Here is a 16034-nt window from a genome sequence, read left to right on the forward strand (position 1 = left end):
AAACCCAAAAGTCAGTATCTCAGAAAATCAGAATATTGTGAAAATGTTCAATATTGTAGACTCATGTTGCCACACTCTAATCATACAACACATCTGCAAAGGTTTCCTAAGCCTTTAAATGGTCCCTCAGTCTGGTTCAGTAGGCTACACAATCATGGGGAAAATTGCTGACTTGGCAGTTGTACAGAAGACAGTCATTGACACCCTCCACAAAGAGGGCAAGCCACAAAAGATCATTGCTAAACAAGTTGGCTGTTCCCAGAGCGCTGTATCCGAACATATTAATGGAAAGTTGAGTAGAAGGGAAAAGTGTGGTAGAAAAAGGTGCACAAGCAACAGGGATTACTGCAGCCTTGAAATGATTGTCAAAAAAAGGCCATTCAAGGATTTGGGGAGATTCACATTGAGTGGACTGTGGCTGAAGTCAGTTCTTCATGAGCCACCACACAGAGATGTATCCAGGACATGGGCTACAACTGTCGCATTCCTTGTGTCAAGCCACTTATGACCCAAAGACAACGTCAGAAGCGTCTTACCTGGGCTAAGGAGAAAAAGAACTGGACTGTTGCTCAGTGGTCCAAAGTCCTGTTTTCAGATTAAACCAAATTTAGCATTTCATTTGGAAATCAAGGTCCCTAGCGTCTGGAGAAAGAGGAGAGAGGCACACAATCTAAGTTGCTTGAAGTCCAGTGTATAGTTTCCACATTTAGTGATGGTTTGAGGAGCCATGTCAACTCCTGGTGTTGGTCCACTGTGTTATATCAAGTCCAAAGTCAGCGCAGCCATCTACCAGGAAAATTTTAGAGCACTTCATGCTTCCCTCTGCTGACAAGCTTTATTGAGATGCCGATTTTATTTTCCAGCAGGACTTGGCAACTGTCCAAACTGCCACAAGTACCAATACCTGGTTTAATAACCATGGTGTCACTGTTCTTGATTGGCCAGCAAATTTACCTGACCTAAACCCCATAGAGAATCTATGGAGTATGGTCAAGAGGAAGATGAGCTGAAGGGTCAACCTGGGCTTCCATAACACCGCAGCAATGGCACTGGCTGATCGCCTCCATGCCACACCGCATTGATGCAGTAATTCATGCAAAAGGAGCCTGACCAAGTATTGAGTGTATATACTGTACATTTCTGTATTAAAAATCATTTTTAATTGGTCTTCTATAATAGTCAAATTTTCTGAGATGCAAACTTTTGGGTTTTCATTAGCTGTAAACCATATATTTTAACATTACAAGAAATAAACACTTGAAATAGATCACTCTGTGTGTAATGAATTTATATCATATGAGTTTCACTTTTTGAACTGAATTACTGTAATAAATTCACTTTTTGATGATATTCTAATTTATTGAGATGCACCTGTATATCATGGACCTATATTACCATCAGAGACGCATTAAGCAAGCCCAGAAATAAGAAGCAATGCCAAATAAGCTTTTTATCCCTTCGTAGGAATCTACAAATCAGCATATACACGATGTAACTGCAGATACAAGCCTACAGGTCCGGAGATTCCGGGACATATTTATTTGCCCAACCCCGTGGTGCTCTGTTGAAGCTGGGTCTTTGACACATGAGGTCCAGTCCGCTGGTGGATTCTTCAATTTGAGCCTGAAGTTCTTCAAAAATATTTGGAGCTTCACCACCGTCAACTACGGATAAACTTCCAAAGGGGATTGGCGTTCTGAAGAATTTAAAAAATATGACAAATTAGCAATCTTAAGTATTTTAACTAATGTTGACTATTACTCTTCTGACCGCTAAAGTCTATAGGCATAGGCCTATAATGCCTAATACTGTAATATGGCTTTGTTGGCTGTCATAAAATCAAATCAAATAAAGTCCATAAAAAAGAATCTAAATATAACATTAGTACATGTCCCATAAGAGATACTGTTATATGACCCATAGATAGAGGGTACTTTCACTTTTTCATATGGACAATGTGATCCTGGTAAAGGCTCCTCCTCTCACCTACAGCAACATTAGCAACTGAGTGGGGTAATACTTAGCTATTTCCTTCTACAAAGGATAGGAAGGAAACGGTAATGGCAAGGCATGGATGGATAACAGAAAAATAAAAATATGCCATAACAAAGCCCCCCAGTCCTATTAATAGAATAGTAACTTATGGGTTCAGCAAAATAAACAACTAATGGGATAGGACCACATTTTTTAAATGACCTACTTCTCATTTATAATTTTGATCCACTTTAGTAAATAAGAAATAATTTCCTGCTGTGATGGTTTGGTTGTCAACCAATTTTCAATTCACTAGGAAGTAACCAAATAGAACAACATGCTTGAAGAAACAGAAGAAGACAACTCAAGGTCCTATAGTTATAATAAGTCCCATGACATGACCCTTTAACATACCTGTTGAATGTGCGGCATGTGACGTTGACAGGGGTGTGTGGAGGAGGAGGAAGTGACTCAGTGGCAGGTACGACATTCTCAACTCTGTAGCTCTGTGCCCAAGGTGATCGGTATGATTTGGGGATGGCGGTACTGTTAAATTTCTCATATGGGATTTCCTTCAATGGTCCAGAATAACCTGTGATTAAAAGTAATAACCTGAATGAAAAGTTGCTTTACTGGTCTGTACTCACACAACCACTACAAAGACAACATCATCCAATACTTAAGTGAAAATTAAGAATTCCAAGGGCATCTGTCATGTTCCACAAGCACTGTTAACTGCAGTGGTGCATGAGAGGCAGGGGTGCCTCACCTGCCTGCAGTCCCATTACCAATCTAGCAGTGATGTGTCTAGCCCCTTCAATCAAGGGGAGTGGGGAGTGTTCAGAGTACATGGGGTGTTACAGGGGCGGAAACAGACAGCAGAGGGCCCCTGTGCAAGGAATGTTCACCCAAACCACACATACAAATATAAACATATACGTGCAAATAAAAAACATCTTGTGAATATGGGTCAATATGTTTACAATATGTATATATTTTTTTCATACTAGAGGTCACGCCTCTAACTCCGCCCAGTGCATAACTATACACACCTAGTCCCCTAAATTCCCCCACAAAGTAATTATTTCCCCTTTTACCTGCACATAGTAGTAATGCCCACACTGTGCCCCCTTCACAGAAGTTATGCCCAGATATGTGCCCCCATCACCATAGTTATGTCCACATGTGTCCCTTTCACAGTAGTTACGTCCAAATACGTGCCCCCTTCACAGTAGCTATGTCCAGATATGTGCCCCCTTCACAGTAGCTATGTCCAGATATGTGCCCCTTCACAGTAGTTATGCCCAGATATGTGCCCCTTCACCGTAGTTATGTCCACATGTGCCCCGTTCACAGTAGTTATGTCCAGATATGTGCCCCCTTCACAGTAGTTATGTCCAGATATGTGCCCTCTTCACAGTAGTTATGCCCAGATATGTGCCCCCTTCACTGTAGTTATGTCCACATGTGCCCATTCACAGTAGTTATGCCCAGATCCCAGATATGTGCCCCCTTCACAGTAGTTATGTCCAGATATGTGCCCCTTTCACAGTAGTTATGTCCAGATATGTGCCCCTTTCACAGTAGTTATGTCCAGATATGTGCCCCCTTCACAGTAGTTATGTCCAGATATTGTCCCCCTTCACAGTAGTTACATCCAGATACGTGCCCCCTTCATAGTAGCTATGCCCAGATATGTGCCCCCTTCACAGTAGTTATGCCCAGATATGTGCCCCTTCACCGTAGTTATGTCCACATGTGCTCCGTTCACAGTAGTTATGTCCAGATATGTGCCCCCTTCACGGTAGTTATGCCCAGATATGTGCCCCCTTCACTGTAGTTATGTCCACATGTGCCCCTTCACAGTAGTTATGCCCAGATATGTGCCCCCTTCACAGTAGTTATGTCCAGATATGTGCCCCCTTCACAGTAGTTATGTCCAGATATGTGCCCCCTTCACAGTAGTTATGCCCAGATATGTGCCCCTTCACCGTAGTTATGTCCACATGTGCCCCGTTCACAGTAGTTATGTCCAGATATGTGCCCCCTTCACAGTAGTTATGTCCAGATATGTGCCCTCTTCACAGTAGTTATGCCCAGATATGTGCCCCCTTCACTGTAGTTATGTCCACATGTGCCCATTCACAGTAGTTATGCCCAGATATGTGCCCCCTTCACAGTAGTTATGTCCAGATATGTGCCCCTTTCACAGTAGTTATGTCCAGATATGTGCCCCCTTCACAGTAGTTATGTCCAGATATTGTCCCCCTTCACAGTAGTTACATCCAGATACGTGCCCCCTTCACAGTAGCTATGCCCAGATATGTGCCCCCTTCACAGTAGTTATGTCCACATGTGCACCGTTCACAGTAGTTATGTCCAGATATGTGCCCCCTTCACGGTAGTTATGCCCAGATATGTGCCCCCTTCACTGTAGTTATGTCCACATGTGCCCCTTCACTGTAGTTATGGCCAGATATGTGCCCCTTCACCGTAGTTATGTCCACATGTGCTCCGTTCACAGTAGTTATGTCCAGATATGTGCCCCCTTCACGGTAGTTATGCCCAGATATGTGCCCCCTTCACAGTAGTTATGTCCAGATATGTGCCCCCTTCACAGTAGTTATGCCCAGATATGTGCCCCTTCACCGTAGTTATGTCCACATGTGCCCCGTTCACAGTAGTTATGTCCAGATATGTGCCCCCTTCACAGTAGTTATGTCCAGATATGTGCCCTCTTCACAGTAGTTATGCCCAGATATGTGCCCCCTTCACTGTAGTTATGTCCACATGTGCCCATTCACAGTAGTTATGCCCAGATATGTGCCCCCTTCACAGTAGTTATGTCCAGATATGTGCCCCTTTCACAGTAGTTATGTCCAGATATGTGCCCCCTTCACAGTAGTTATGTCCAGATATTGTCCCCCTTCACAGTAGTTACATCCAGATACGTGCCCCCTTCACAGTAGCTATGCCCAGATATGTGCCCCCTTCACAGTAGTTATGCCCAGATATGTGCCCCTTCACCGTAGTTATGTCCACATGTGCTCCGTTCACAGTAGTTATGTCCAGATATGTGCCCCCTTCACGGTAGTTATGCCCAGATATGTGCCCCCTTCACTGTAGTTATGTCCACATGTGCCCCTTCACTGTAGTTATGCCCAGATATGTGCCCCCTTCACAATAGTTATGTCCAGATATGTGCCCCCTTCACAGTAGTTATGTCCAGATATTGTCCCCCCTTCACAGTAGCAGTGTGATGTCTGACACTACATTGTGCTGCTGCTGTGGAGCCAGGGCCATATTTGGATTTTATGCTGCCCTAGGCACTTTAGTGCCAGCTTTCTCCCCCCACTGAAGTCCATATTTTCTAGATAGCTGATGGTAAAATGCTCCCTAAGGCCTTCAGCTATCCCTCAGGACTCCCTCATACACTTGCACAATTGAAGGACTGACCTGTTAAATGTGCGCTTGGCAGCGGAATACATCTGTTTTGGTCCCATGTTTATATGTGTCCACATGGCTGAGAAAAATGATGTTTTATTATATGCAAATGGGGGTGTTACGATCACTCCTAGAGGCTCCGCTCTCTCTGTAACTGCCACACCATCTCCACTTTGACATGGCCAGTTGTGATGACATTTTCACTGCCAGGCCCTGTCAAAGTAGACAGGGAGAGGCAGATGCAAAGAAACCGGAGCCTCTAGGTGTAATGGCAAAGATCCCGTTGCTCCCAGAGGCTCATTTGCAAATATTCAAACATCATTTTTCTCAGCAATACGGGCACATATGAACATGGGACCAACACAGATGTCTTCAGCTGCCAAGTGCACATATCCCCTTCTCCCCCCACTCAGCCCCTCTGACATTTCATGCTCCTATGCTCTCCCTTGGCTTGTGCTGTAAAGCGTAGGGCAAGGGCTCCACATATGGTGTCTTGTGCAAGGACCCGGTACAGTCCGTACAGATCCAGAAAAGTAGTAAGAAATGTCCAGCACCGAGATAAATAAAAATCTTCAGTCTTTATTTCATAAATTTAAAAGAATGCAGTTTCTTCACATAGATGATGTTGACGTCCCAACGCGTTTCGATCTATACGATCTTAATCATGATATGGGGTAAATGCAAGTATGATGCTCCTATATACCTGGGAAGCAAAAAACTGCAACAACCAGGTGATTATAATGTCAGCCGCTCCTTGCATTTAACCCTTTGCTGCTCACTTAGACTTGTAAAAACACAATGAAATACAATACAAATAGCTAAATAACAGAACAAATCCTCCAACACCCCAATCCCATGTAATCCTTGTTGTAATAAGGTAAATATACATATAACCTCAGTGTAAGAGTGGAATAAATCCCCACATGGAGGGGTATCCATAAGCTAACATGAGTTTAAAAACTAGCACCATTCCTATCAATACTGATTGGAATCACCATACTATCCTTGGATGCTGTTCACACTAGCAATGGTTAGAAGTCAGTAATTACACATGCCCCATACATTCTTGCAGTGAATACTCCACGATTATCCTTGGATGCTGTTCACACTAGCAATGGTTAGAAGTCAGTAATTACACCAGGTCTCATACATGCTTGCAACAAATGCTCCACAATTATCCTTGGATATTATTTACACTGGCAATGATCAAAGGTCAGTGATTACACATGTCCCATACATTCTTGCATCAAATACTCCACGATTATCCTTGGATGCTGTTCACACTAGCAATGGTTATATGTCAGTAATTACAACATACTCCATGCATTTTTGCAGCAAATACTACACAATTATCCTTGGATGTTGTTCACACAAAGACTGGTTAGATGTCAGTAATTGCAGTATGCCCCATACATGCTTACAGTGAATACTCCGCAGTTATTATTGGGTACTGTTTACACTAGCAATGGTTGTATGTCAATAATTACAACATACCTCATACATTCTTGCAGCAAATACTCCACAATTATCCCTGGGTGTTATTCACACTATCAATGGTTGGATATCAGTAATTACACAATGCCCCATTCGTTTTTGCAACAGATACTCCACAATTATCCTTGGATGTTGTTCACATTAGCAGTAGTTAGATATCAGCGATTGCACCCCACCCCACACAAGTTTGCAGCAAATACTCCACAATTATCCTTAGATGTTGTTCAGACCAGAATAGCTAGATGTCAATAATTACACCGTGCCTTATACACTTTTTTACAAAAAATAGAATGAACCGCTGCCACAGCACGGACCAAATTATATGTGAAGGATTATTTAGATTAATAATGATACATTATCTTGCGTTTCATATTTAGGCCGTTTGGGGCTATCGTACAGTCCTGATCAAAAGTTTAAGACCACTTGAAAAATGGCAAAAAATCATATTTAGCATGGCTGGATCTTAACAAGGTTCCAAGTAGAGCTTCAACATGCAACAAGAAGAAATGAGAGTGAGACAAAACATTTTTTGAGCATTCAATTAATTGAAAATAACGATTAAACTGAAACAGGCTGTTTTTCAGCTGATCAAAAGTTTAGGACCACATGCCTTTAAAAGGCCAAATCTGTGCAAACATGTGGATTCATTGTCATTTTCTGTCAGGTAGTCACACGTTGTGATGGCAAAGGCAAAAAAACTCTCCCTTTTTGAACGTGGTCGGGTTGTTGAACTGCATAAGCAGGGTCTCTCACAGCGCGCCATCGCTGCTGAGGTGGGACGCAGTAACACAGTCATTTGGAATTTCTTAAATGATCCTGAGGGTTATGGAACAAAAAAGTCAAGTGGAAGACCCAAAAAAATGTCATTAGCACTGAGCCGGAGGATCCAATTGGCTGTCAGTCAAGACACTGGACGATCCTCGACCCAAATTAAGGCTCTTACTGGTGCTGACTGCAGCCCCATAACCATCAGACGGCATCTGAGACTGAAGGGTTTCAAAAGCAAAAAAACGTCTTCAAAGACTTCGTCTCCTTGAACGCCACAGAACTGCTCGTTTGGACTTTGCAAGAGAGCACCAAACATGGGACATTCAAAAGTGGAAGAAAAAATTTAACCTTGATGGTCCTGATGGTTTCCAACGTTACTGGCATGACAAGTAGATCCCACCTGAGATGTTTTCTACGCGCCACAGTGGAGGGGGCGCCATAATGGTCTGATGAGCTTCAGGAAGTGCAGGGGCGTCAAACGGCCGCTGGCTATGTCCAGATGTTGCAGAGAGCATTCCTCATGACTGAGGGCCCTCGTCTGTGTGGTAACAACTGGGTTTTTCAACAGGACAACGCTACAGTACACAATGCCCGCAGGACAAGGGACTTCTTCCAGGAGAATAACATCACTCTTTTGGCCCATCCTGCATGTTCCCCTGATCTAAATCCAATTGAGAACCTTTGGGGATGGATGGCAAGGGAAGTTTACAAAAATGGACAACAGTACCAGACAGTAGATGGCTTTTGTGCAGCCATCTTCACCACTTGGAGAAATGTTCCCACTCACCTCATGGAAACGCTTGCATCAAGCATGCCGAAACAAATTTTGGAAGTGATAAACAATAACGGCGGAGCTACTCATTACTGAGTTCATGTTTGGAAGTTGGATTTCTGTTTTGGGGGGGGTTTAGTTTTTTTTTGGAGGTGTGGTCCTAAACTTTTGATCAGCTGAAAAACAGCCTGTTTCAGTTTATTCGTTGTTTTCATTAAATTGAATGCTCAAAAAAGGTTTTGTCTCACTCCCATTTCTTCTTGTTGCATGTTGAAGCTCTACTTGGAACCTTGTTAAGATCCAGCCATGCTAAATATGATTTTTTGCCATTTTTCAAGTGGTCTTAAACTTTTGATCAGGACTGTATTACATTGGAAGATCCAAAACGCCTCCCTATTATGTAACAAATCCATGACATCACCTCCTCTGAAAGGTTTTTTTATTTTCTCCATGCCAATTACCTTCAGCCCCATTAATAAACCTTTATGTATCTGTAAAAAATGTCTAGATACATTTGATATATTCCTCTTCTCCTCCGTTTGCCCCAGAACGCCATGACTAATTCTTTCAGCCGCATCTCGTCTCTACAGAGTTTGTTAGACAGACATGTTAGATTACTCATAATTGGGGTCATTTATCAAACTGGTGTAAAGTACAACTGGCTTAGTTGCCCATAGCAACTAATCAGATTCCACCTTTCATTTTCAAAAGGAGCTGTCTAAAATTAAAAGTGGAATCTGGTTGCTATGGGCAACTAAGCCAGTTATACGTTACACCAGTTTGATAAATGACCCCCAATTGTCCCTATAGTGTCTACAGCAATTATAATGTCCCCTAGATTGCCCCCAGTAATAATAACATCCTATATTGTGCTCCAGGTAATAAGGCCTGTATAGTGTCCCTGAAAAATAATGTCCCCTAATACGTCCTTGTAATAGAAATGCCCCTATAGTTCCTACTCAATAGCAACATCCCCCACACTACCCCCATATAGTAGTTTGCCCCCACACTGCCCCCACAGTATTAATTTCTCCACACTGCCCCCACAGTATTAATTCCCCCCACAGTATTAATTTCCCCCCGAACTGCCCCACAGTATTAATTGTCCCCCACACTGCCCCCACAGTATTAATTCCCCCCACACTAGTAATTTGCCCGCACGTAGTAGTTTGCTCCCCATGTAGTAGTTTGCCCCCCACTGTCCCTTTAGTAATATTCTCCTGTGCCCCCCAGTAATGTCCCCCAAAGTTGGCCAAAAAAAAAAAAAAAAAGCTAATACTTACCTGTGTCCCAGTTGGCGCTCACTCGTAGATGGTAGGCAGGCGCGCTGTGCACACACGTTAGTGTGCTGCGTCCGGGCACAGGTGCGCGATGACGTCATCACGCCCGCCTGCGCTAGGATTTTACTACCGTATAGGCTTCAGGCCTACTCGGCCTGAAGCTTATAGCGGTGATCGGGGGGCAGGGAACTATGCGCTCCCGTGCCCCGCCGTAGTTTGTGGGCGTTTGGGTCGGTATTGGGCCCCCCAGCGATGCCGGGCCTGGGGCTGCAAATCCAAATGCCTCAATTATAGTCCGCCACTACCCTCCAGTCTTCTATAATATCCAGTCCCATGTAAATAACACCAGTCATCTCCCCCAATGTTCTATAACATACAGTCCTATGCAAATAACACCCCTCTCTCTTCAGCCCTTGTAACATTCAGCCCCAGTTACATAACATATTTCCCTCCCACTCAGCAGGGATGAGGTTTTAATAAGGGAGAACCACATCTCCCAGCATTTCTCTGGCACTCACATTCATTCAATGGCATCACATTTTGACAATGCTAGGCAGAGGCTTCGGCTTATCAGTGTTCTACTACACAATGGATGGAGCTGTGTGGTTCCAGCACCTACTTCCATGCATGGGCTATTTGGGAACAACTGAACGGCGGGGTGGGGGGCTTCAGACCCCGCCAATGTGATATTGATGGCCAATCCTAAGCAACAATAGGCTTCCATTGTTGCTGATGTTTTTGCCATTGGCCACAGATCCTATGTTATGCCACTTAGATAAGATAAGATAAGATGCCTTTATTGTCACTGTACAATACAATGTAATACAATGTACAATACAATGAAATGTTTGGAGCAATCCTAGATGCCATGGACAGAGGAACAAGAACTGACATTTAAACTAAAGCATTACACTAGAAAAAAAAACTAAAAAAAAACACTTCCATACCAAACCATGTATACTGCATGATGCTAAAACAGGAGGGTCTGGAAATTGACTAGCAAAATAGTCCTGTGTATCTTTGAATGAGCTTGTGCGTACATAGGCTTCCTGTCACGGCGGACGTGCACAGTTAACAGATAACACACCAACCAGGCTCTGGACGAGAGACAGGGAAAGGGTCACCTCCTAATTTATCCCCGACCTCTTTCCCTACAATGCTCAGCCCACAGACAAATCTTGATGGTAGATTTGCTGTGTCCACCAGCCTATACTAACAGAACCCTGAACTCCCTGAGATGGTGAAGTGGGGAGAAAGGAGCTGCCAGCTCGCACAGAACCTGGACGGGTAAGATGACATAAACAACCAAACAAGAAAAGACACTTATCTGCTGAGAGCAGGAACAAACAGCCAACCTTCCTTCCTAGCTTCCAAGACCACAATGATGAGTATAATCCGCTCAGAGCACTTTAGCTGGAGACTATTTAAACTAATGACTCCACCCAGTGCACCTGATGCGAGGCGGATCCAGCACAGCATCAAAACAAATACTAGACTCGTGCTGCAATCCTGGCTGACCTCCGCACATCGTCAGAGTGGGGCATGACAGTACCCCCCTTCTACGGGTGACCTCCGGACACCCTGGACCAACCTTATCCGGATGGGACCTATGAAAGGCCCTCACCAGACGGCTGGCGTTGACATCTGAACCCACATCCTCTCCTCAGGACCGTACCCCCTCCAGTGAACCAGGTACTGGAGGGAACCCCGCAGAACTCTTGAGTCGAGAATCCTGGAGATCTCGAACTCCAAGTTTCCCTCGACCAGAACAGGAGGAGGAGGCAATGGCGATGGTACCACCGGTTTAACATATTTTTTTAGTAAAGACTTGTGGAAGACATCGTGGATCCTCCAAGTCTGCGGCAGATCAAGTCGAAATGCCACAGGATTGATCACAGCAGAAATCTTATATGGACCAACAAATCTTGGACCCAGTTTCCAAGATGGCATTCTCAACTTGATATTCCTAGTGGACAACCACACCACATCACCCACTCACAGGTCCGGACCAGTCACACGTCTCCTGTCAGCCATTCGTTTATACCTCTCACCCATCCTCTCCAAATTCCCTTGAATCCCCCGCCAGATAGAGGATAAGGCAGAAGAGAATCTCTCCTCCTCTGGCATCCCGGAGGAACCAGACCCAGAAAAGGTACCAAACTGAGGATGGAAACCGTATGCGCCAAAAAATGGCGACTTACCCGTGGACTCCTGCCTACGGTTATTCAATGCAAATTCTGCTAAGGGCAAGAATGAGGACCAGTCCTCCTGATTCTCAGCCACAAAGCACCTCAAGTAGGTCTCCAGGTTTTGATTGGTACGCTCCGTCTGACCATTCGACTGTGGATAAAAAGCCGACGAGAAAGAAAGTTGAATGCCAAGTCGAGAGCAGAACGCCCTCCAAAACCTGGAGACAAACTGCGTGCCCCTATCAGAGACAATATCCGAAGGAATACCGTGCAATTTAACAACATTATCCACAAAAATCTGCGCAAGAGTCTTAGCGTTAGGCAGACTTGTTAGTGGTATAAAGTGAGCCATTTTACTGAAACGATCGACTACCACCAAAATCACTGTTCTCCCGGAGGAACTCGGTAGCTCCGTAATAAAGTCCATGGACAAATGCGTCCAAGGACGAGATGGAATAGACAATGGAAGAAGTGAACCAGGCGGTCGAGTATGAGCAACCTTAGACCGAGCGCAGGTTTCACAAGCTGCCACGTAATTCTCAATACACTTACGCAAACCTGGCCACCAGAACCTCCGGGACACCAGATCACAAGTGGACTTACCACCAGGATGTCCAGCGAGAACAGTATCGTGATGTTCCTTGAACACCTTGTATCGTAGGCCCTCAGGAACAAACAACCTCCCTGGGGGACACAAACCAGGAGCCCCCTCCTGAGCTCCCAACACCTCCATCTCCAATTCAGGGTACAGAGCGGAGACCACCACTCTATCCGCCAAAATCGGCGCTGGATCTTCTGAATCACCTCCCCCAGGGAAGCTGCGAGACAAGGCATCTGCCTTGACGTTCTTGACCCCTGGGCGAAAGGTAACCACGAAATTGAACCTGGTAAAAAACAATGACCATCTGGCCTGTCTAGGGTTCAGACGCTTGGCAGATTGCAGGTAAGCCAAATTCTTATGGTCTGTATACACAGTAACGGGGTGAGAAGCCCTCTCTAACCAGTGACGCCATTCTTCAAAGGCCAACTTGATCGCCAACAACTCCCTATCTCCAACATCATAATTCCTCTCAGCGACCGAGAGCTTCCTGGAGAAGAAGGCACACGGGACCCACTTGCCAGGAGAAGGACCCTGCGAAAGCACCGCCCCAACCCCCACCTCTGATGCATCGACCTCGACCACGAATGGCTGAGATACATCCGGCTGCACCAGAATGGGAGCAGACGCAAAACGCTCTTTAATAGCCGAAAAGGCCTGCAATGCCTCATCCGACCAGACAGAGACATCAGCGCCCTTCTTGGTCATATCAGTAAGAGGTTTGACTAGCGTGGAATAATTCAAAATAAATTTTCTATAATAATTTGTAAACCCCAAAAATCGCATCAAAGCTTTCTGATTCTCCGGTCGGTCCCACTCCAGAACCGCCCGGACCTTTTCGGGGTCCATACGAAAACCAGAATCAGAAAGCATGTATCCCAAAAATGGAAGCTCTTGCACCGCAAATAAACATTTCTCCAATTTGGCGTATAAACCTGTCTCACATGATCCTGATGGGTCTTTAGATCAGGAGAATAAATTAAAATGTCATCAAGGTAGACTACTACGAACCTCCCCACCAAATGATGAAAAATATCATTGACGAATCGCTGAAATACCGCTGGCGCATTCGTCAACCCAAAAGGCATTACCAGGTTCTCAAAATGACCCTTGTGCGTATTGAAGGCCGTTTTCCACTCATCCCCCTCCTTGATCCTGATCAGATTGTATGCTCCTCTCAAATCCAACTTGGAGAACACCTTGACTCCAACAATCTGATCAAAAAGATCAGAGATCAAAGGCAGGGGATATGGATCCCGGACTGTAATACGATTCAGCTCCCGGAAATCCAAACACGGTCTCAGTGATCCATCTTTCTTCTTCACGAAGAACAAACCTACAGCCACTGGAGACTTAGATGGTCTAATATGACCCTTTGCCAAACTCTCGGCGACATACTTTCGCATGACCTCTCTCTCGGGTTGAGAGAGGTTGTAGAGCCGAGACTTAGGCAACTTAGCCCCCGAATGAGATTCACAGGACAATCATAGTCACGATGAGGGGGCAGTTCCTGAGCCCCACCCTCCGCAAACACGTCCGAAAAATCTGAGAGATACTGAGGCAAGGCCGTAACGGACACTTCAGAAATAGATGTGACAAGACAATTATCCGAACAAAACTTGCTCCAACCAATGATTTGTCTCGCCTGCCAGTCTATAGTTGGGTTATGTTTAGACAACCATGGCAACCCCAAAACTATTGGAGCTGGCAAATCCTTCATGACGAAACAGGAAATAATCTCAGCATGTGAATCACCCACCCTTAAATGAATATCATGAACAACGTGAGTAAGGCTCCCTTGAGAAAGAGGGGAAGAATCAATGGCAAAAACACGAATCTCGTTCTCTAACGTGCAAATACTTAGTCCCAAACCCTCAAGAAACAGAAAGTCAATTAAATTTACCCCAGCACCACAATCAAGAAAAACATCAACAAACACATTTCGAGACTCTAGCGCCACCATAGCTGAAAGGAGAAAACGGGAACTGCAGGGAACTTGCATACCAGTCTGCTCTACCACACCATTCATACTACCAAGTGTGAGGGAGGTTTTTTTTTCTTTTTCTTTTTTCTTTATCACTCTCCCCTGTGGTTCAACATACGGACAAGAAAAAACAAAATAACCCCTCTTTCCACAAAAGAAACATAAATTGTGCGCTTTACGAAAGTCTCTACTATCCGAATGGAAAGATATCTGACCTAACTGCATGGGTTCCTCTCCTAGGCCAGAATAACAAGCAATATTTCCCTGGGCAGCTGGTGTAACAAAACTACACACGGGAGGAATCCCCTGCACAGAGGGACCCTTACCCCTCTCTCTGATACGTCTATCCAAATGTATCGCCAAAGACATTGCATTTTCCAAAGTATCAGGGTATTCATGAAAAGCCAGAGCATCCTTCAACCTTTCAGATAACCCCTGACAAAACTGGCTACGTAACGCGGGGTCGTTCCACCCCGACTCAGTAGCCCACCTCCGAAACTCTGTGCAGTAAACCTCAGCAGTATGTTTACCCTGTAGTAAGTTACGTAATTTTGACTCTGCCATTGAAACTCGATCTGGGTCATCGTAAATCAATCCCAGGGCTTTAAAAAATTCCTCCACCGACCGGAGAGCCAGAGAACCAGGCGGCAGGGAAAAAGCCCAGGATTGCGCGTCCCCTTTCAGCAAAGACATGACGATACCCACCCTCTGATCCTCATTACCTGATGAAAATGGGCACAAACGAAAGTACAACTTACATGATTCCTTGAAACTGAAAAAATCATCAGTACCCCCTGCAAATTTCTCCGGAAGAGCGACTTTAGGCTCCCCAACAATTTGACTTGTACCTGAAGCCAACACCCTCTGACACTGTGTGACTGTACTACGTAGATCCGCAACCTCCAGGGACAAACCCTGCATGCGGTCAACCAGTGCATCAATTGACGCCATCACATAAACGCTGAGCAATGGCAGTCACAGTATGGCGGATTATAATGTCACGGCGGACGTGCACAGTTAACAGATAACACACCAACCAGGCTCTGGACGAGAGACAGGGAAAGGGTCACCTCCTAATTTATCCCTGACAAAACAAATACTAGACTCGTGCTGCAATCCTGGCTGACCTCCGCACATCGTCAGAGTGGGGCATGACACTTCCACTATAATAAATCTCCAGTAAAATGAAAGCTGAGCTCTGAAAGGTTGCTATAGGCAGTTTTACTGTAAGACATTTCTGTGTTGCCTTTGTAGTATACCGGACCTGGGGGTACTGCAATTTGTATTGTTATTTATAATGCATTTTATTGTTTTACTTCTGGCCGTAGTTCCCAGAAAGGTATGGTCGGCAAGAAACAGAGCTAACCACCCTGTTCCTCCCCTCTGGTCCTGCTCCCTGCCAAGCAGGAAAGTTCTTGTCTAGAGACAGAGAGGAAAGAAAGCAACCTGCAGAGCTTCTGCTCCTGTTACAGATTCTCCAGCAATCACTTATTCTTTAGCCTCAAATGAAGTCTTGAGAAGATTGACAGTA

The 16034-nt window shown here is 44.8% G+C and overlaps 1 protein-coding gene across 2 annotated transcripts in view; it reads right to left on the reverse strand.

Moving 5' to 3' along the window:
* Positions 1–1427: 1427 nt before the first annotated feature.
* Positions 1428–16034, reverse strand: part of MYOZ3 (myozenin 3) — a 32037-nt gene continuing 17430 nt past the window's right edge. For both annotated transcript variants that reach the window (XM_040440491.1, XM_040440482.1), the window contains exons 5-6: positions 2389–2566; positions 1428–1696 (exon numbers count right to left, since the gene is read on the reverse strand). In XM_040440491.1, coding sequence (XP_040296425.1) covers positions 1510–1696; positions 2389–2566 — 365 coding nt within the window. In that variant the 3' untranslated portion in view covers positions 1428–1509. The remainder of the gene's footprint in view (positions 1697–2388; positions 2567–16034) is intronic.

Source organism: Bufo bufo, chromosome 1 (genome assembly GCF_905171765.1).
Source record: "Bufo bufo chromosome 1, aBufBuf1.1, whole genome shotgun sequence".
NCBI classification, from domain to species: domain Eukaryota; kingdom Metazoa; phylum Chordata; class Amphibia; order Anura; family Bufonidae; genus Bufo; species Bufo bufo.